Below are 23,864 nucleotides of genomic sequence, written 5' to 3'. Positions count from 1 at the left end.
AACATGTGCCTTTACAAGTACGACACAACATGTGGTTCATGCACGATGGAGCTCCTGCACATTTCAGCCGAAGTGTTCGAACGCTTCTCACTAACAGATTCGGTGACCGATGGATTGGTAGAGGCGGACCAATTCCATGGCCTCTACGCTCTCCTGACCTCAACCCTCTTGACTTTCATTTATGGGGGCATTTGAAAGCTCTTGTCTACGTAACCCTGATACCAAATGTAGAGACTCTTCGTGCACGTATTGTGGACGGTTGTGATACAATACGCCATTCTCCAGGGCTGCATCAGCGCGTCAGAAATTCCATGCGACGGAGAGTGGGTGCATGTATCCTCACTAACGGAGGACATTTTGAACATTTCCTGTAACAAAGTGTTTGAAGTCATGCTGGTATGTTCTGATGCTGTGTGTTTCCATTCCATGATTAATGTGATTTGAAGAGAAGTAATAAAATGAGCTCTAACATGGAAAGTAAGCATTTCCGGATACATGTCCACATAACATATTTTCTTTCTGTGTGTGTGAGGAATGTTTGCTGAAAGTTTGGCCGCACCTTTTTGCAACCCCCTGTATACTGAAGCCTATGACGTGCAAACATTTCAAAAAGATATGTCAAAATATTCACATGAGTGAGAATAGGATGAATCCTATGATAAGACTTCATAAGGTCAGGCCACCTATAACTTTCTGAACAGCCCACTTCGTAGGCAATACACCAATAAGGTATTCACTGTGGCTCAAAGCATGACACCTCTCGGATGACAGATATCGTTTAAGCAATAGATGCATTTGAAACCAGTCAAGTGAACGTACAGTGTTTGGTGTTTAGCAGACTCAGACAGGTGATGTTATACATAGGGAAAGTCAGATCTACAGAAAATTCCCTGGGAAACTGAGTAGTCATTAGCCTGACTCGTTCAACAATGGTATCTGTTTTATAGGCGCTGTTAGAGCAGATTGGGAAGGACTCCCTTCAGTGATGAAAGAGAGATACCATGAAAACAGTAAAATTTCTGTTGCAATGCAAAAGTGGTATTGCTGCCATAAAATGCACAGACAATGAACCTGTTACTAGTTTGTCAACTTCCAACAACCCCGTACACACCAAAAGTGTTTCAAGGAAGAATATAGATGGTACTACCAGCCGTAGTAGTTGTCTGACAACTGCAGCAAAATATAATAATATAATATAATATGCATATCACTTCAATCAACTCAAAACATTACACATTAAGTCAAATTTTTTGTAAATGGTGGCATCAGATTCTCTGCTTCCTTCTAGACATGGGAGTTGTAAATGCTTTTATACGGTACAAAATGGGTTTAGGACAAGGATACCAGTATCAACGAGCCTTCCATTAATACTTGCGAAACAGATGATAGATGGCTTCTTGTCCCACACACAAAAAAGACTTTCTAGTAATCTTTATAACCAAGAAGAAAGCCTTAGCAGGTTACATTTGACTACAAAAGCAGGGAATCATGTAACGGTTTTGGGGGAAAAATGATGCAGACATTATGAAATATGTTCTACAAAACCCAAGACGAGAGAACAAAATACACGTACATCCACTGCAGAGTGCCCTGTGTATCATCGAACCATGCTTCCGCAAATTTCTTGGAAACGTAAAAAAAATTGACACTTGTCTGAATGTTTGTGAGAAATATTACTCATTTACATGCATTGAATTTGAGCCTCTTGTGAAAATAAAGTGTCAGTACTTTTGAAATAAAGTAAAATAAGTATCTCTATGCCCACTTGAATCAAATTTGGCAACATTGGTCTTGGAAAACCCATCTTGCACTCTTCTCACATGATATCTCGAAAATAGTGGATCAAAGTAAACAGGTGGACACAGTACTTTGTGACTTCTGAAAAGCTTGTGACTTAGTACCAAACCAATACTTACCAACAGTGGTATGGTCTGCAAAAAGACAGCTTGCTGTACACAATGTGCTGCATGTGGAAATATTTAATTGCCATACCAATATTCAGGCATACAGTCCACTGTCAACGGTATACATTGTGCACCTCTGTGTCATATGAGGTTTGTGTCACATGTGAAATCTGTATGGTGTTAAAATTGATGTGGGCCTGTGTAGTACACAAGTTGTCATGTGTACATGTTAAAGCTGCCAAACGCTAAACAGCTACACTTCTTGCTTGTATTTGACAATACATACTACTAAACTAAACCCAATAAAATATGCACTTTTCTTGGCGCAATGACTCACTACCCCTGAATCATTGGCAGCTGATGTAGTTTGGACAAACAGGGTAACTGCACCTACAGTCACAAAATTTTGCAGTTTATTAGTAGTCAGGCTCCTTTGAAGGCCCATTAAGGAACTGTTAACTAATTAATGATGTTTATGAAGTGAATTGTTGCTGATATTGGATCACAAGTGATGGATACTTTACTATAAGACTGAGTAATATTATAAGATCCATGATATAAATATACCAATCAGAGTTGAGCATAGCAACAATACAATAATTTCCAGTCTAGCAGAAGGCAAAAGTGTTACATTGTTCACAGACATACACAGAACATTTGGTGAAACTAAGCTCCATGAGGGCTATAAGTGTGAAGGGATCTAACTTTTATCATACAAAAAAATTACCCCTCAATGAGGAGTAAATGTTACTACCCTGGTACTCATAAGGTGTGGCGAAAACATGACAGCATATATTTTAGTCCTTAGAAATAATCTTCAGAAGCAGCTCTCTAAGAGGTCGATCTAGTTTATTTGTCATTGCTGACAGTGTAGTTAACAATGTATGGAAAGTTCTGGTTGAGAATTAAGAATTATTTAGGAATAAAGGAGACAAGTCAGAAAAGTGACGGTGTTGTTAGTTAGTTAGTTACACATTCCATACATAATGTGAATGATTCTTTTATCGAAATGACATGGAATGAGTCAGTTTACAGAATATGTGTACATGTCAAGCATTAACATTAATGAACATATCACGTTTTAGTCTTACACATGCAACTACACTCAAAGACTAGGTTTCTCTTATAGGCTACTAGTTTTTAAATAGAAATTTGTCTGTGGAGGAGGAGCTGTTGAGGAGAAAATAATTTTAGATTAGATTTAAAATTTACTTTGGCACCTATTAGAAATTTTATGTAATTGGGCAAGTAATATTTAAAAAATGTTGTTGCTTATTAAACTGCATATTGAATTCTTTTCTGAGCTACTGACCCCTTTAATAATGGGTAATAAAGGTCATTTTATCCTCTACTTTTGAAGGTGTGGATACCACTAGTCTTCTCAAATTGTGATGGATTACTTATGGCAAATTTCAATAGCGAATATTTGAGGATTGGAACTTAAATAGTGGCACCTATTTATTCACAACTGATACAAAAGAGTTACTTGTTTGCGCCTGTTACTGTCCTTCAAAGTAGTCACCATCGTTGTGTAGAACCCGTTGCCAGCAATGTGGAAGGCACAGTATACCGTTAGCAGAGCCTGTTCTGTTGATGGTGTGAATGGTGCGCTCTGCTGCCTGTCAAATCTCTGGAGCAGTTCTGAATCGAATGTCATGATTCCAAACCTGAAACACCAATCCAACGAATGGCATCATTATGGGTCGCCGTGAAAGTTGAAATTGCGTCAGACCCCCAGTATGGTGAAGTATCACTTACAACCAGCTTTGCAAAAGAAGCGGTGCACTTTCTGCGCAACCCTCCCATCATTTTGCACGACAATGTGTGGGTGCATACAGCTCAAGCTGTGGCTGCTCTATTTGGTCGATGGGACTGGAAAGTACTGTACCATCCACCATACTCCCCCAAATTAAGTCCTTGTGACTTTGATTTGATTCCGAAGATGAAGGAACCTCTTCATGGCATTCGTTTCAAAACTGTTCCAAAGATTCAACAGGCAGTAGACCGCTCTATTCGAGCCATCAACAGAACAGGCTCTGCTTTCAGTATACTATCGCTGGCAATGGGTTCTACAAAATGCTGGTGACTACTTTGAGGGACATTAACAGGTGCAAACATATAACTCTTTTGTATCGGTTGTGAATAAATAGTTGCCACTATTTAAGTTCCAACCCTCGTACATATTGTGATGGTGCAGTTAAAATTTGTAACTTCTTGAAGTAGTACCTACATGATGAACATCACATATTATTCTTACTGCTCACTTTTGTGCTATCAGCTCTTTCTATGTAAGTGTTCTTTCTACGCCAGAATATTATTTCATAAGATATTATTGAATGGAAATATGTAAAATGTCAGGAAGTTGATTTGTTTGTTTCCAAGTCAAGCAATTGTATGAAGAGCATAAGTAGCCAAACTTAATTGTTTGGGAAACTGTGATATGTTTTTCCAGTTCAGGTCTTCACCAGTATTTGCACCCAAAAATTTGGAACATTCTACCCTATTTACTGGCTCCTGTATGTGTGCTAAGTCAGTTGGTATGACTCTACTTGTACAGAATGGAATGCAATGTGTGTTCTCATGATTAAGGAAAGGGCCATTTTCAGAGAACCACTTAATAATACTTTGAGAAACATCATGAACCATCTCTTCTGTTGCTTTCTGATCAATTCCATAAAACTTGAGTTATGTTAAGAGTGTAACATGATCCACACACACACACACACACACACACACACACACACACACACACACACACACACACACAATGATGCAATTCGCACATACATGACTACAGCCTCTGGCAGTTGAAGCCACACTGCAGGTAACAGCAGCAGTGCATAATGGGCATGGAAACTGGGTGGGGGATAAGGAGGAGGCTGGGTTGGGGAGGGGACAGGATGGCAGGGTAGAGGTGGGAGACAGTGAAGTGCTGTTGGGGAGCGCACAGAGATGAGGTGGAAAGGGGATGGGGCAGCTAGGTGCAGTCGGGAGGTTAGATGGATGGCGGGGGAAGGGGGGGGGGGGATTAGCAGAAAAGGAGAGAAGTAAAAAGACTGGGTGTATTGGTGGAATGAGGGCTGTATAATGCTGGAATGGGAACAGGGAAAGGGCTGGATGGGTGAGAGAAAGCACTAATGAAGATTGAGGCAAGGAGGGTTATGGGAACATAGGATATCTTCCAGGGAGAGTTGCCATCTGCACATTTGAGAAAAGCTGGTGTTAGTGGGAAGGATACACATGGCACAGGCTGTGAAGCAGACATTGAAATGAAGTAAGTCGTGTTGGGCAGCATGCTCAGCAGCAGAGTGGTCCACTTGTTTCTTAGCCATAGTTTGTTGGTGACTATTCATCTGGACAGACAGCTTGTTGGTTGTCATGCCCACATAGAATGCAGCACAGTGGTTGCAGCTTAGCTCGTACATCACATGACTGGTTTCACAGGTAGTCCTGCCTTTGATGGGATAGGTGATCTTTGTGACTGGACTGGAGTAGGTGGTGGTGGGAGGAGTTATTGGACAGGTCTTTCATCTAGGTCTATTACAGGGGTAAGAGCTATGGTGTAATGGGTTGGGAGCTTGAGTTGTGTAGGGATGAACAAGTATAATGTGTAGGTTTGGTGGACTGCAGAATACCACTGTGGGAGGGGTGAGAAGGATAGTGGGCAGGACATTTCTCACCTCGGGGCATGATGAGAGGTAGTCGAAACCCTGGCGGATAATGTAATACAGTTGCTCCAGTCCTGGGTGGTTCTGAGTTACGAGGGGAATGCCCCTATGTGCCCGGATGCTGGGAGTTTGAGAGGTTGTGGGAGACTGGAAAGATAAGTCATAGGAGATTTGTTTTTGTACAAGGCTGGGAGGATGATTACAGTCTGTGAGCACCACAATGAGACACACTGTATATTTTGAAAGGGACCACTCATCACTGCAGATGGGACGACCATGGGTGGCTAGGCTGAATGGAAGGGTCTTCTTGGTATGGAACGGAATATTTCGAAGTGGAGGTATTGCATGTGATTAGTAGGTCTGATGTGGGTAGAGGTGCTGATGCAGACATCTTTGAAATGGAGGTCAACTAGTAGGAAGATGGTTTGTTTGGTTGAGTAGGACCATGTGAAGCAAATGTCCATATCATAGCTACTAACCACATGCAATACCTCCACTTCAACTGTTCCCAACCTTGTACAAAAACAAATCTCCCATGCCTTATCTTTCCAGAATCCCACAACTTCCCAAACTCTGACTGTTCAGCCACAGAGGAATATTCCCCTCGTAACTCAGTACCACCCAGGACTGGAGCAACCGAGTTACGTTCTCCTCCAGGGTTTCGACTACCTCTCGTCATGCCCTGAAATGAGAAATGTCCTGCCCACTATCCTTCCCACCCCTCCCACAGTGGTATTCCGCCATCCACTGAACCTACACAATATACTCATCCATCCCTATACAACTGCTGCTCCCAGGCCCTTACTTCATGGCTCATATCCCTGTAAGAGACCTAGATTCAAGACCTGTTCCATAAATCGTCCCATCACCACCACCATATGCGACTCAGCATCTCCACTATATGGTGAGTGACAACTTTCCTTTTCATAATACTGTTACATTCCATCCTGGATTTTCCAGATTTGCTTATTTAAGACTTGTAATATTTGATGGGTGAATGTATAAATACTATTCTAAGTTGGACGACCCTTGTGTAATCCAACACATGATTCTGGGAAATGAGTCTGAGTGTAGAGCTATCCTGCAATTAAATGCAGGTTTTCAATTGAGATTTCAATTAGCAAGCAGTCTTCCTCCACTGAAACATGTCACAAACCAATGCCTGGAATTTTCTCATGTGCCTTAAGTTCCCAAAATAATTTATACATTTTCTGTGTGTAGTGTGCCATATTACCAGCCTCTTCATTTCAGTGTATCCAACATAGAGTTAATGTAGGGCCTGCTGTTTTATTCGTAATGTGGCACTTTCAGTGGCATTGTTCAGTTTCCATACACAGTTGATGCAGGTAACACAGATGTCACAACCAATCCAACTCCCTGCATTATCATCGGAATGTACTGATGTATGTAACTTTCCAACCAAGTCTGGAGACACTGAGAATGTCTGTCACCAAGAACAGTCATGATGTATACTCCTGTCACAACAAATATTTAAATGTTGGCATCATGTCTACCAAAACTACATACCAAATTCAATTAATGCATAATTTTCATTGGTAAGCCTCAAAATCATTGTATTAACTATCATAAAGTGTTGTGATGGTTTTAACATGAGAGATGTAACAAGTTTTTCTTTGCAGTAAATCTGAAGAGTGAAACAACAATCATTATTAGTTTGAATTTGGGTGTTTTAGCTGAATGATAGGTGTTTTGATTATGTGTTTCTTATCAAAGAAATTACATGTCAATTAGCAGTCGCACACCAATTTCTTTGCTTCTTGCTTAGTGTCTGCTCCACACATTACACTTGTAATTTACTGTAAGTTATGATAACTACAAGTTAACATGAACAAAAATGTGCTGGAATGGTTGTTTTGTAACTGGACAGGCTGAAGATGTTTTCATTCAGTCAAATTCTTAAAAATAAATGTGTGTTTATTTTACTTATAACTAGTGATTTATTATTTTTAGTCACTTCATCATAAATTTTGCTGTAGTATCCCAAGAAATAGTATTCACTACCATGTCTAGGTTAAAGGTTTTGAGAGAGAGATTGAAATATATTACTAGTCATAGCACTTTATTTTCTTTGGCTGTTATTTCCAGTTGGTGAAAGTCTAGTTTTTCAGAAGTTTCTCAGTTTCGAAAACTCTTGTATTTTTGATAATTATTTTGTGAAATCAGTTCATTGCTGTTGACAAAATGTTTCTGTGGTAATAACGGTAGTTTCATCATTTTGGCATGAATGTTGTCTTGTAGCAATTTTGATCAGTATGAATATTTTATAAAATGAGAATTTTTATTGCTTGGAAGATTATTTTATGCCTTTTCAGCAACAGTTGTAGCTGTAGTCGCTCCAGATGCTTGTGATGTAGCATCTCCATGCTCATCATCCCCACAGATCAGGAATGGAAGTTTCTCTTTCAAAGCTGCACGATACTTTGGATGACTGTTAAAAATAAAAAAAATTAATAAGAATTATTTGTTTATGCTCAACTGTATAAATGTAAGTTACAGGCATATTGTGCACATGTCAGTGCATATAAAGATCAGACAGAGGTTCAACAGATCCATATATTATCAAAATGCAATAGACAGAGATTAAACAAAATCCATAGCATGTTATCAAAATGCAATTGCCAGAAATATGACTGAGTAATAGTTTTGCAGCTTTGTAAAAAGGGGGAGAGGGTGTGGGGAGGGGGGGGGGGGGGGAGCAGCTGGAACCACGCTTGTGTATATTAAAATGATAGAATCCTGTTTTAATGTATACTACTCAGCATTTCCTGTCATTATTTGATGTTTATATTGACAATATTGGTTGAATTCTTAAGTAAGACTGCTTTGCATAAAATCAAAATGAATACTGTAAATTCTTATTGATGATTCAGGAAAATTAAGTATACCTGCAAACGTCACTTTGCTGACTGAATAGAGTATCTAAAAATATAATATGAAAATACCAAAACAAATGGTGAAAGCTGTGACTTTCAAAGGAACCTATATAATTAGACAATAGATATACATTGGTCACAAATTGATAAGCAAGTGTCACAATTAAACTCTATGATGAGGCATGAGTTACATCTGAAATCTCACAATATGTAATATAATCCAAACATTGAAGACTAAAACGAAAAGGAGCATATCACTAAAATTCTGTAAAACAATGGCATTGTCTACAATACCTTACAGGTGTGAAAACTGGTTCCTGCCTTGAAAGACAAAAATTTCAATTGTTGCCTAAGTGAACTTCCACTTGAAAGCAAAAATTTGTACTCTACTGAATAGACAAATTAATTAAAATATGAAATTAGAGGTGAATAAACACACAAAAATGCAACAGTATGAACATAAATGAAAACATTTAGAAAGAATGTATGATGAGTTAACTAAAGAAGTCATCTTCTATTGTCCAGTGGGCAACAGGATCCAAAGATAGTGTGTGTGGAAGTCAGTTCAAGGTGCAAAGCTGGAATAAACAGCTGCCTATTTCCTGAAATGAAGCAGCAGCATGCTCATTCATAAGCTAAGGATGTTAGTAGCTGATTTTCCTTCCATGTTACTTTTTCAGTTTTGATACACAAGTGAAATAGCAGAAGTTCCAGATCTTTCAAGAAACTGCTGTTAATGAACATTGGTATTTTATGTAATGTACAGAAGCAGGTTGTTGCCTAATGTACTAGTTCAGACAATCCATACTGTTGAAGGTTATCTTTCATTCTGGCATCTACAAAGCCTGTACAGATGAGAAGCTACTGTTATCAATAAACTTAATAGTTAGACAGCTGTGTTCTGTTCAGTTCATGATTTTGTTTTTTGGTGTATTGCAGTATGTCGCTCTACTGATAGTGAGTGTATCATTTCATCTAACCACACTCACCATCACTACTCTTGAAACTGTCTTCTTGGGAAAAATAATGAATTAAAAAAGTTTCATAAAATAACTGCTGTTATGGTTTAGATTTATGCTACATCTCTTATAGGTTGACAGTTTAGTTATACATTCATGTAATTTATGGTTAACCAACAGAAACGCCAGGTATCAACAATGTAGGAAAAGACAATTGCTACTTACTGTAAAGGAGACATGTTAAATTGCAGACAGGCACAATTAAAAGAACTTACATAAAGCTTTCAGCCACATTCTTCATTAGCAAAAGAGAAACATGCACACATCAATGTATTGCTGTGTGTTTATGTTGCCCTTTCTGACATTCCTCCAACAGCACTCTTGTTCCATGCCACCCACTCCAAGTATTCACTATCTCCTTGATTAGTGCATTCCACCTGTCTGGGGCATGCAACAGCATTTTTCTGCTGTCGGTCACTATTTTGTTTGCATTAATTTGTGTTGTGTGTCAGCAGACTTTTAATGCTGCCTCAGCTTTGTACTTCAGAAGTATTCCACAGCTTTGATTTTAGTGAAAATATCCTTTCCTACATAATTTGCACCAGATTCCTACAGTATATTTTTGAAACCAGGTATTAAGAGACCAAGAGAATCTTGAAAAGTGTGTAATTTTGCCTTAATCAGTCTGATTTATGCTTCTGTAATATTCACATAAACTTGAATGAATTCATTTCAAGAAATGTAAGAGAGACCACATGTTTCTTTCTGCCTTCATAATGATAAGGTTTCAGTTTTAGTTTTATATGCATGAATGATTGAATTTCATAGCACCCACAGTCATTGCCCCTGAATACCCATCTGAATACTTTGAGCCTCAGTTTTGGTTATCTGAGTGAACCCTATGCACCAAAATAATAAAACAAACCAAATAATTTCAACAACTCTATAGAAATCCTGTTGATTCATCTATTAACTTACACACAGTTAGAGTATATGGCTACCCTGTAGAACTGATAGCTATTATGAAGAGGAGAGAGAATTATTACTAGATTTTCAACCTGTACAGTTATTGACAATTTCCTTACCACACACACAAAAAAAATGCGTTCCTGATTGCTGTCATTCAGTGCAATGTCTTTTCACTCCGATGATTGTTGTTTCTTATATAAGAGTTTCAGCATGGTCTGTGACACTCTTTTTCACTCTGAATCTAAGGATTCTGCATCGGAGATGCAATATCAAACTTATTACACCTGCTAACATTATTTTACACATAATAGTCCGCAGTTTTAAATTTGGATTAGGAGTACCATTTTAGTGTTGGATGATTCACAGTCCCTTGCAGATCACAACTTCACCGCCACTCTCAGCATTTTAAACAAGAATTATTTAATATTATTTCTTCCATTTTAAAGAAATGTAGCTCAGGATCTTCACAGTAACTGTACATTTAGGAGAGGAGTACGCTGGACAAAATTTAATATAAGGGGCAATCGAAAAGATCCTGTTTGAGGGTGTTGCTGCAGTGTATATGCAACATAATGTGACTCCAATGTGGGTTTGTAAGCACCAACATGTAGGTAAGGGATTAGTGTCACATTCATGTCTTTCCATTGCACATTTGGTAAATGCAGAAGTGTGAACTATGGCAATGTTATTACCACATCTGTTCACACAGGACCAACATACAATTGTTCTGTTCAAGACTGCTGAAGAACAAACACAGGTAGACATCCATTGGGAAATGAAGTATGTTTATGGGGCAGTGTGCCTGTCAAAAACCTCTGCAACAAGAACTGCTGCTACTATTTCATGAGAATGCATGTCTCTGTATTACAAATGTTGTAATGCATAAGTTACACCAACTCATGTGGGAGACATTTGGGCACCTGTCCTATAGTCCTGATCTCTCCCCTTGCAGTTAGCATGCCTTCAGTCCCTTAAAAAAGGTCTTGATGGATCAGTGATTGCTGTGCAATGAGGACATGCAGCAGGTAATTATGGACTTCTTCATGCAGCAGGACACAGTGTTTTGCCAAACAGATACATTCAACATGGAAATCAATAGGATGATTGCCTCAACCAGCATGAGAGTTTTCCTGATTGTCATACCAGTTCTGGACTGTATGGGCTCTGAACAGAAACTGTTTTACTGTCCCTTGTATGAGTGTTACAGTTACATCATCACAGACATTGGTAAACCAGTAGTCTTTTGCTTTTTATATGCAGACATTGTGAAAATCACAGAGATTACTTTGAGTTGATTCACAATTTAATCGAAGTGAACACACAAAGCACATTGAAAAGTGCATTAACATCCTCATTATTGCTACTTGTTCTCAATCAAGTAATCATGTGTCTCGAATCTCTTCAATCTGTTACAACAACTTCGCAATCAGGTTTTTACTCAGGTATTCAAAACCCACAGTTGTTTCAGTTCACAGTCTTGCAGCTCATAGGCAGTCACTAATCCTTGTTCTTCAGCTACATTTCATGTTGAGTAAATCTTGTTCATTTAGGTGTTAAGGTCTTCTTGTATATGTGTGTACTCTACTCCAAGTAACTGTAAAGACCAACTGTTTGACTTAAAAATATAGATGGATCTAAACTGAACTACATCTAGCTCTTGTTGACTCACTCTATATATTCTTATTATGAACTGTCAACGAAATAGCTCACCTTATTCCATATACAATTGGGTTATAGACAGCATTGGCTTTTGCAAATAATGATCCCCAGATTGTTGCCAGTGGACTGATGTTTGCACCCTCAAAGATGCCAGTGTAGTTTATTACCAGGTATGGTGTCCAGGCAAAAAACCACAGGGAGATTGTCATTAGAGCAACCTGCAGGTAAAATTATTAAAAAAATATATTTATAACATTTGTTTCAAATTTGCAAAAATTTGTACAAAGTTTCATAATGCTGAACTGCAAAGAACAGCCAAAATTTTAGCAATTTTTCTTTTCTTTTCTTTTTATTTATTTATTTGATACAGTATCCATATTTTCAACAAAAATTGTGACAAAGCTGGTGTAAATGTTATCTCGACTGCAAGTTTTGCCACAGAGCCATCTTATGTAAATGATATTTGCTACAAAATCTTTGCTCGTAATTTGTAACTGCAAGCAACATAATACTTATTTTCACACAGCAGTTTGAATTGTTACACTTACATCAACTAATTTTGTTATCAGGCAATGATTTCTACATGATTAGTTTTTCTATTGTTCCGTTGTCTGCAGGACACATTACCTTTGCAAGTTTGCATTCTGCACTGGTATTTGATGCATCTGATGATCGTAGTGAAGCTACATTCATCTTCTTGGCCTGCTCTCGCATATTCTTCTCATGGGCAGCAACAGCCTGAAAAAAGAGATAGTTTTACAATTGAAACTGATTAATGTATATAGTGTCACGAGTGCGCTGAAAAAGAAGTTTGTATATTCAGTAATTTAATATGTGCCTGTTTTTTAATAATTTATATATTTTTGTTACAGATGTTGGAAATAAGAACTGTATTGTTGTTTCAGATAACGTATTTTATGTGTGTTCAACTTCTATTCCTGTTCTGCTTGGAGATAAGGACACTAATCAATGCTTTACACAGTGAGAAATAAACCATTAAGAGGATCACTAGAAATTGTCAAAGTTGAATGATGATGTCAATTAATATTCAGTCAAATAGTGATATTAATAGGATAAAAATTATGCTATGGAGACCCCACAAGTTGCATAAGGATCATAAATACAGAGCATCAAACCAAAAAATGCCAGACGATCTACTCCGATAATGTCTGCCTGGCTCCTTTACTCTGTGCATTGTTGATTTCTGTTTACTGCTTAGGCAAAGTGGAAGTCATTGTATCAGATTCTTATTCAGTCTTTTACTTAGTTTGCTAAAGGAAACCAGATAAGTATCGTTACTGTATGAAGTACACAAGGATTCATCTTTGATTTTCAGAAAGAAATTATCTAATTTGATTTTTGTTACTACATTTTGCTCTATTTTCTTGCTTCTGTCTTTATATGTATGTGCTAGCTCAACATTTAACATTCCTTTCATTATGATAGGTGTACATTGGCTACGCTGTTCCATTCTTTCCTTATGTCGACAGATGCAATAAAATCCTAACAGTCAGTCTTGTCAGTGGCATTGGCTCATAAGTGAAGTCCTGAGTATTATACATAAATGATATTTACTACAAAACTATAATTTAAAAAAAATATATAAATATGATCATTCAGTAGGAATAACACGTTAAAGTAAATATAATAACTGAGTATGTGATGCAATTTATTTTTAATTTCATGTATCAGTGCCACTACAAATTATGTTGCATTTACTAATCATTCAGATGTAAGAATAAGGATATGTAAATAATATCAAGGAAAAATAGCTTTGCTTCCCTGCATTTACTCCTTCAGTGGTGATTTCCATAACTAGAGTCAGAATTTAGAAGTAATAGAGTACCAGATATGTTTTGGTTTTTACTATGGCATTAGTAGCCCATTCCATGACACAAGTAGTTTCACATTTGTCTATAACTCAGACTACTGCAATCTGATTCATTAGTTTGATTACACAGGGCAATTTAAGATATGATAGATATTAAATGCACCTTGTAAAAGGTGCTTTAGCTCCCAGAATGGTATGTGAACAGATGTCGTAGTAATGATGAGGTTTTGATTCAAATGCTGCTGGTATGCATGCAGTGAAAGGGGATCAAATATAATGTTCATTTGATGTGTGTTGAAGCATGAAACTATGCTCAGTGTGTAACTTTAGAAATTTCACATGTTCATTCTTTGCATAAATATGCATTATATCACTTACCTGTACGATAAAGTAATAGGAGTATATTATAGTGAACAGAGGTGTAAAATAGACAAATACAGAGTATACGAGAATGTAGCTTCTGCTTGTCCATGTTTTTGTCAGATAATCAGTTCCACAGGCTGTCATGTTTCCTTCAGGTACATACCTACAAATATAATTAAGGAAAAAAAAAGAATATTAAAAAATACTGTAGATCTCTTTTGTTATGCACAGCAGCTGTATATGTTGCTGTACACATGCTGTGAAAAATATTAGTTGACAAAATTTCCTTGAAAAACAGTTAAAAGATAATGAAAAAGTTTGAAGGATATTTAACTTCTACACACTTTAACCATTTCCAGCAAAAACACACAATATGTGGTACATAAAACTGAAATATCCAGTTGTCTCAAAGTTAGTTTTAATACATTTGTTAAGAGTCCTCTGGTGATGAAGCTTTCACAGGTTTCTCTGAATTCACGCAGTGCTTGTGAGTGAAGTATGTTGTATTTGGCCCAATATTCTACAAGAAATACCACAAGGTAAGTGTCCACATTATCTATACAATTTGCTTGCTGCAGAAAACACCATTACTCCCAACTTTTTGCTTTCCTGGACCATACATTTAGTATATAGTTAGCGTCATTCAAAACTATGACAGGTGTTGCAACATGTCATATTGAGACAGTTTATGATCCAAATAGATAACTTGATGCTAGTCTCAGATCTACACTTGCAGTCTTGCTCATTTGCTATGAGAACCTTTTGACAAATGCTTCACGTGAATCATTCGTAGTATTCCAGTCTCATCTGACTTAGATGATGGACCTAAAGATGTGGAAATTGAATACAGTTCTTTCCTGATTTCCATTTGACAGCTGTACCTACAACTGGCTGTAATCAATACCACATTGATTCGAAAGAGAACTTTGCTGATAGTAATGTGCGACAAATTCATGAGCATCCATACCAAATCAAAAGCTGTTAATTGTGTCTAATCTCAAGTTTTACAGAAACAAGTGTGTGATTGCTGACAAAGGAAATTAGTGATGCGGCTGTGGCTAATGATAGTGCTGCATCTTTTCAATTTTTGAAAGTGTAGATGTTCTTTCATGTACTTCATTTATGTTAGTGCACTGCTTCAGTGTTAAATGAGACAATGAAGACAGCGTGAGTGATCTGTCAACAACCAAGGTAATTCTTGGGAAGTTTAAGAACAGGATTACATATAATAAACAATGTGTCATATTAGCAGTGTAATACTGTCTAGAAGATAATGGGAATGCAGTAAAACTGGATTATTCAAGTTATTTTACTCAACTTCTGTATTCTACTATATCATCTTATATTTGTATTTTGCTGACATGCTTACCTATTCCACCCAAAGAGTGGGGCCAAAGTCCATCCAATAGCAAAGAACCAGATCAGTGCTATTCTAATGAGAGCTGTTTTAATTGTCATTGGTTTAGCAGATAATCCCTGTAAGAGTTGATAATTGTCTGTAATTTTTAATGAAAATGTCAAAATATACTTTTAGATGCTAGTTGTTATTACATTTACCTTCACAATTACATTGTATCTGTCCTGTGCTATCATTGTCATTGTCCATATTGATGCAAAACCAAACAGTGATCCACACATCCCATAAATGTCACACATTAGAGGACCTGTAAGAAAGAAAATAGTTAATTTGTGGAGACTAGATAGATTTTGCATATCTGCCCTCTCTAATACAGTGGATCTTGTAGTGCCGATGTGAATTTCAGCCATATTCATAAAGTGAAGTGTCTCCTATAGTTTAAAATTATATGACAGCAATAGCATGATCTCCAATCCATATATGTTATAACTGCACACTTTTGACATCACAGTGTATACACAATACTCTAGCCAGTAAGCAGCACTGTGGGACTGTGTCAGAGCTGTTGGTGGTGGCGTTCAGACCAGTATCACCTGGAAGGCTATGAGGGATGTTTGTTCATTGGAGTACTGTATTCATGTTTTACACATACAGGTGGTATGAAAATAAGTGAGAGGCATCTAGTATGTAACCTTCTTGTATTGAAAATCAGACAAGAGTCTTCCACATGTAGCATTCCCATCCACAATGTGAGTATATGCCATCAAGAGTACCAGGCAGTTTCACTGAAGGAGGAAACACAGTCATTAAGGCACTAGACTTGCATGTGGATTGAGTGGACTACAAATCACAGTCCGGTTATCAGATTCAATTTTTCTGTGGCTGTTTTGATGAAGTAAAGTTGCAGCCAATTTTATTATAGTAATATAGCCAATTTTCTCTCCTTTCCTTCTCCATTCTGAGCATGCACTCCACTTACATTGAGCTCTTCATCATTGAGACATTAAACTTTTCTCTCTCCCCTCTCTTCTTATACAATAACTGTGAGAATCTGGAGTAGATTGGATGCCTCAAGCCAAGAAATTCTTCACTTCCACCAATGTCCTGAGTGCCCATCATACTAGTGAAGTATGTGGACCCAGCAGAGAAACAAGTCTAGCACATCAAGAAACCTCTTCAACTTACAAAATTTTGGGAAGTAAATGCCATTATTCCATGTACCAGAGTATTTGGTAACAATGAAACCTGAGAAGACAGATGTATCAGTTAAGTCTGCTTGTAGTAGGCACATTGTTGCACTATTTGCTGTCTGCCATTATCTGACTGTTGATGCTCAGGAATATGCTTTGGTGAGAAAAAAAACTACAAGAATTGAGTGATAATCAGCCATTTGTAATTATTCAGTGTCTGATTATGGCTATCATATTATTGAAAAATGCTGTTAACAAATCTACACCTACATAAATCCTCTGCAAGCAATGTATGGTAAGTGGTGAAGGGTACCCTGTACCACAACTAGTCATTTCCTTTCTTGTTCTAGTAGCGAATAGAGCGAGGAAAAAATGACTGGCAATATTCCCCTGTATGAGTCGTAATTTCTCTTATCTTTGTGGTCCTTACATAAAATGTATCTTGTCAGCAGTAGAATTGTTATGCAATCACCTCAAATGCCAGTTCTCTAAATTTTCTCAGTGATGTCCCGCAAAAATACCATCACCTTCATTTGAGGGATTCCCATTTGAGTTTCTGATGCACCTCCATAATACTTGTTTGTTGTTCAAATTTACTGATAAAAAATCTAGCAGCCTGCCTCTGAAATGGTTCAATGTCTTCCCTTAAACTGATCCCAAACACTCAAGCAGTACTCAAGAGTGGGTTTCACTAGTGTCCTATATGCGGCCTCCTTTTCATATGAACCACAATTTCCTAAAATTTTTCCGATAAACTAAAAGTGACCTTCCACCTTTCCTAATGTGCTTGTTCCAGTTATTATTGCTCTGCAACATTATGCTTTGATATTTAATTGATGTGACTGTCAAGCAGCACACTACTAATGTTGTATTTGAATAGCATAGGATTGTTTTCCTACTCATCTACATTAACTTAAATTTTTCTACATTAAGAGCTAGCTGCCATTCATCACACCAACTAGAAATTTTATCTAAGGCAACTTGTATCCTCCTACAGTCACTCAATGATGATACCTTTCCATAACCTCAGCATCATCAGCAAACAGCTGCAGATTATTGTTCATCCTGCCAGATGATTCATGTATACGGAAAATAATAGTGGTCCTAGCACACTTCCCTGGTGCACTCCTAATGATACCCTTGTCTGATGAACACTTGCCATTGAGGATGACATATTGGGTTCTATTATTTAAAAGTATTTGAGATGCTCACATATGTGCGAACCTATTTCATATGCTTGTACTTTTATTAACACCTATGGTCGGGAACCGTGTCAAATGCTTTTCGGAAACCTTATATGGAATTTGCCTGTAACTTTTCATCCATAGCTCAGAGGATATAATGAGAAAAGGGCAAGCTGATTTTCGCAAGAGTGCTGCTTTCAGAAACTGTGCTGATTTGTGGACAGAAGCTTTTCCATGTCTAGGCAAATTACTATATTTGAACTGAGAATACGTTCAAGAATTCTACATCAAACTCATGCTAAGGTCTGCAATTTTGCAATCTGTTCTTTTACCAATCATCTGCATTTTTTCCAGTCACTTGGGACTTCACACTGGGCAATAGATTCACAATAAATGCAAGCTAAGTAAGGGGTCAGTGCCATTGAGTATGCTTTGTAAATCTGAATTGGGATTCCATCTGGACTTGGTGATATACATGTTTTTGACTCTTTCAGTTGTTCCTCTATACCAGGAATGCCTGTTACTGTGTCCTCTATACAGAAGTCTGTGTGATGGTCAAATAACTGTAAATTTGTAAGATTCTCCTGCATGAACCATTCCTTAAACTCAAAGTTTTAAAAAATCAGCTCTCCTTTTGTTGTCTTCTGCTGCCACACCAGACTGGTCAATGAGTTACTAAATATAAGCCTTAGACCCACTTAGCGATTTTATGTAGGACTAGAATTTTCTCGGCAAGCTCATTTACTGAGGTATGACAGTGGTAGCTGTTGTATGCTTTGTGCATCAGTCTTTTTAAAAATGCCTGAATCTCTGCTAACTTCAGCCTATTAGCATTTTTGCATTCCCTTTAGAACCGAGACTTTGCTTCCTCAGCATTTTCCAAATTTCTTTGCAAAACCTTTGTGGGATTTTTCCACTTACTGGGAACATACTTGTCCAGAGCTCAATTTACAATCTGTATAAACTTTGCCCATAATTCCTATATGTCCATCATCCTGGAACTAAATAATGTCAATTCACTGTCTAAGTGGGATGCCAACAACTGCTTATTTGCTCTCCCTAGCAGAAATAGTCTCCTAGCCTTCTTGACTAATCTATTACCTTTAATAACCATAGTTACTATGATACCATGATCACTAATCCAACTCTATAATGATGCCATTGATAAGGTCAGGTCTGTTTGTAGCTCGAAGGTTTAAATATTTCCATTGCATGTTGGCTGTTGAACTAGCTGCTCAAGACTGTTTTCAGAAAATGTATTGAAAAGCACTTTGGGAGGCAGTCTGTCTGTCTATCCCTTGCAGTGAATCTGTAGATGTCCCAGTCTATAGTCGGTCAGGTAAAGTCGCCTCCAACAAATGTTTTGCGATCTTCATATTTGTGCACTCCTGACCTTAGGCTTTCTGTCAATGACTCTGGAATCATAAGGCCGGTAAAAACATCCAACAATTAACTTGATTTCACTTAGACATGCTGTACATGATGAGGTAACTTCACTGTTACACTCAAATTTGACCTCAACAAGACAATATTTTTATCAACTGCAATGAACATCCCTCTTCCATGGCATTTGATCTGTTTTTGATTTATGTTCCATGACTCGCTAAATATCTCAGAGCTTTCTACTTTGGATTTCAGTCAGCTTTTGGTCACAAGAATTATTTGAGCACAAGATATTTCCGGGAGGGCTATAAATTCAGGAGCTTTGTTACAATACTCTGACAATTTACTAGTAAAACAATGACAGTCAAAGTGTCTGTACCCTGAACACTGTCTGATTTCTCGGTCCGCATGTCACATGTTATCTGGCAAATGTTCATCAGAATGCCTCAAACTGCCAACTACCCCCCCCCCCCCCCCCCACACACACACACAAAAGTACCAAGTAGTTGCTTCATTCATGTAGTGCACCCCTGACCTATCAAGGGGAATCCTACAATTCCCCACCTGATAACACAGGACCAGAAATCTGCAGTCAATGTCATCACAGAATTGATGAAGCCTTTGATTGAGTTCCTACAGTCAGATCCAAATCAAATGACTCCTATCAGCTATGGGAACAATGTGCAAGGCCTTCATGTCTTCTGCCAGCTGTCTATATGAACTGAGGGTGGCCTCAGAACCTGAACGATAGGTGTCAGTGCCAACAAAAGCCACAACTTGCGGATGAGTGCACCCTACATGCTTGATAGCTGCAGGAAAGGCCTCCTCCAAGGCCTCAATATCTCATATGAGGCCCCCAGTAGACATATCAAGTGCACGCTGGCTTTTTTTCCAGCCCTGAACACTATTTGCCTAAGGGGCCCCATAATGTGCTCAATTGTGCAACACTCTGATTGTCAAGCAAGCAATAGCCACACAATAATGCACTATGTATCTTCCCATAATGGAATACATTGGAACCATTTGAATGTGTGTCACATTTTTTTTAAAACCAACAGGCATTCACTATATTGAAGAATGTAATGGAATCAAATGGTATGTTTGTTGATAACCACATACTCACCACATTTTATTGTAATGCAATTTGTAATCTCATGAGAGAGTTTTTGCAATGGGTTACCTGCATAATAATTTGAGAGATAACACAAGACTACGGAATGTATTCTAAATTCCTGCCTTACGCAAATCCTTCTCAAAGGCATATGAAGAAATTTTTAATCAGTTAGTCAGGTTGATTCTATCCAGCTATTAAATGCTTCTCATTCGAGCTCTTTATACAAGTTTATACAATCCTGTAATGTACTTTACTTTATTGCCTTTTCACTTGTTCATGCTTAGGCACTAACAACTGTGCCATCACACAGCCTAAGGCACATGTACTGTTTTATGAAATCACTTCATAAAGTACTGAAAAGAAAGTATGTGTAATGTGTGGTGGTGGTGGTGCACAGCTTGCTGATTTCTTTTAATGCTGTTACCGTGTCCCCTCTGATACCTTCAGTAGTCACAGTTAGGCAATGAAAATATCTTCAAACAGTAACATTGGTCTAAAAGTATTACGTTAATTTGATTTGAAATACTCTGTGAGCACTGATCTGTCTACAAAATAAACTGTGTGTGCATTTCGGATCATATATGCTTCATCTTTAAACGCTAAATTTGTGAATGGTGCAGGATGATGTTAATGTAGTCTACTGGAACTAGGACTAGCATATGTTCTCTGTCTCCTATCTTGTTGGACATTTTGTCATGATTGTCCTCCTGTGACAATTTTACAAATGTCTACTAAATATTGGTAAACATTTTTACACTCATGTTGAGGACAGTAATAATTTTTACAGTTTGAAGTTATCAACAGAAGATACCCACACCATTCAGAATCTTGTACATTTATCTGCTAATTTTTAGCTTTTTATCATATTTACCACATGTATGTTTACAGTTCCAATCATTATGTAAAACACTAAAGTAGTCTTTCTTGGATAAATGTTTGCTACTATCATAAATACTGTCCTATTTTATGAAATATCTACTTACCCAGCACCCATGTTTCATAGTAACAGTTTAGTACCATTGGTGGTGACATTACAACCATCATGAGAAAATCTGAGAAAGCTAGATTCACCACTAAAAGGTTGGATGGTGTTCTCAGAGATTTGGTTGTTGAAAATATATAGATGACTACACCATTTCCAATCCAAGAAATAACACCAAGAACAGCAATCATGAAGCCAAGAATGCCATGCCAGAGGGGGTTCAGGGGAGGAAACTGGTACCTGTTGATTTGCATTGGATATATTGAAATTTAAAGAAAAGTAACACAAAAAATCATCATAAAACCACAGAAAAAGTTTCTAGCGTCAAGTTCATGTACTTACCAATGAGCATCCACAAGATGGAGCATATTTGGTGGCACTTTATCCACAACAGTGATGTTGGATGGTCCCTGCCACTGGGCAGCATAGTGTGGTACCAACAATAGGCTTGCTGTCTCCATCTGCATAACAGATAATCAGATATTATGTATAACAGTCCATACTACAGACATCAATAGCAGTGGTCCTCACCAGTAGGAGAGAAAGCAAGCTTAATATGATGGTCATTTACATGAACGCAGATTTCACAATGCACTTCCACCAATTATAATATTATTTGTTGATCTGAAAGCTTGACATGCAGGTTTTGTCTTTAAGCTTTTTCATCAACTACTCCATTTTTGACAGAACATTTATTCTCTAGATCATTACTTACAAACAAAAATTTTTGTTGCAGAAATGGTGAACACTGCATTAGTAAAATATTATTTGAAGCAAAGACATTTAATTACCTTTTTAGAAACTTGAAGAAAACTACCAAAATGGTGCCTACTCAAGTTTCTGAGAGAAGACCTGAGCTACTGGTGGTATACCTGTTGTGTAAAGTGCCACTCAAGACACTCAAATTCATGTCAGTGATTTACCCTTATATATTGTACTTCTAAACCTTACAAATGCTGTGATAAAATCGTCTGTTTCATGAGAGGCTTCAGCAATTCCTTCAAGCCAACATGCTGTCTTCTATAAAGCCAATAAGTGTCAGTCACATGAACAGGATAAACTGTAATGAATTATATGCATTTGACACACAGGGTATTATTTCAGCAACTGTCTCTGACACCAGAGCTAGAAGGGTGGAGCAATAGGATCATTATCATCATTTTGTTAGTACTGTAATAGTGGTATAGTTTTTGCTAGAAAATTTGTGAAGAGTGTTGCTGCTTATTAGAGGGTTAAAAGCTAATTAATTAGTTTATGCATTAACTATTTGATCTATACATACTTCCATTAGAGCAGTTATTAAGTCAGTGCATTTATAAAATGGTAATTGTGCAGTAATAGACAGCTTTAGCATTTTTACAAGTGAAATTTTTTATGGAATATTTACAACATTGAATGGAAATATTACTCTCTGTGCCCATGAAAATACTGACATAATTTTGTCGGTATTCGCATTATGCCTTAAATCATTGCTTGTATAGCTGCACAACATGCCATTTTACATGTGACATTCATAATCTGTACCATCTAGTGGCCTCACGTTGATGAGGCATTCACCCTTCCATTCCCTTCTTATTCATAAGTAGACTATTTTTTAAGAAAAGTTTTCAATGTCTTGGAGATTATTATAATGTTTAACTTCTGATATTTTTAAAAAAAGAAATATCTTTATAAATTATGGGAATATTTATTTCAATGATTTTGGAGTATTACTTAATATAAGCATCATATTTGTGCGGGTGTGTGTGTGTGTGTGTGCGGGTGTGCGTGCGTGTGTGTGTGTGCGCGTGCGTGTGTGTGTGCGTGCGCGCATGTGTGTGTGTGCGCGTGCGTGTGTGTGTGCGTGCGTGTGTGTGCGCGTGCGTGTGTGTGTGCGTGTGTGTGTGTGTGCGTGCATCCTGGGCATGTTGCACAGTGCCATCCGTTTTCTAAGTATTCTTTGTGTGGCAAAATCAGAAATATTTACAAAATTACTTACATTTTAACAGAATTTCCTCCAGAGCGAATATATGAATTTTTGTGATCCCTATGCCATTTCTCAGTTTTTTTTTGTAAGTTTTCCAGACAAAGTAAGGATGATAACCTCTTGGAAAATCCTTGCCAAACTGTCCATCTGTATTCATTTGCATTTGTTAACTTCTGTCTCATGCTACAATGCTATGTTTTCTGTCACCTGAAGTCTACTGTCATGTTGTGGTGAAGTCCCATTTCCTCCAGATCTCCAGATTTTGGCTGGAGAAAGGATCAGTAAGTTTCAAAATAATTTTATAATTTTGTGTATAGGAGTTGATCAGCTGTTGCACTAGTGTAATTTCTTAAAAACAGTGTTTCAGAGTAGTTTTACTAGACTTTCAAAGTTAGCAAGCTTTTGAAGTTAGCAAGCTTTTGAAGTTAGCAAGCTTTTGAA

At 37.5% G+C, this 23,864-nt stretch overlaps 1 protein-coding gene across 1 annotated transcript; it reads right to left on the bottom strand.

Annotated features, from left to right (window-relative positions):
* Positions 1-7,631: 7,631 nt before the first annotated feature.
* LOC126334580 (opsin-1-like) lies at positions 7,632-22,360 on the bottom strand. The gene is made up of 9 exons (XM_049996965.1): positions 22,249-22,360; positions 21,800-21,918; positions 21,459-21,697; positions 15,805-15,911; positions 15,617-15,723; positions 14,263-14,410; positions 12,681-12,791; positions 12,105-12,271; positions 7,632-8,021 (listed from the first exon to the last, which is right to left on the bottom strand). The coding sequence occupies exons 2-9, from the start codon at positions 21,916-21,918 to the stop codon at positions 7,892-7,894; spliced, it is 1,128 nt and encodes a 375-aa protein (XP_049852922.1). The 5' UTR covers positions 22,249-22,360; the 3' UTR covers positions 7,632-7,891.
* Between the last annotated feature and the right edge of the window lie 1,504 nt (positions 22,361-23,864).

This window comes from Schistocerca gregaria, chromosome 2 (genome assembly GCF_023897955.1).
Source record: "Schistocerca gregaria isolate iqSchGreg1 chromosome 2, iqSchGreg1.2, whole genome shotgun sequence".
Classification (NCBI taxonomy): Eukaryota; Metazoa; Arthropoda; class Insecta; order Orthoptera; family Acrididae; genus Schistocerca; species Schistocerca gregaria.
This window is presented reverse-complemented; position numbering and strand designations above follow the sequence as displayed.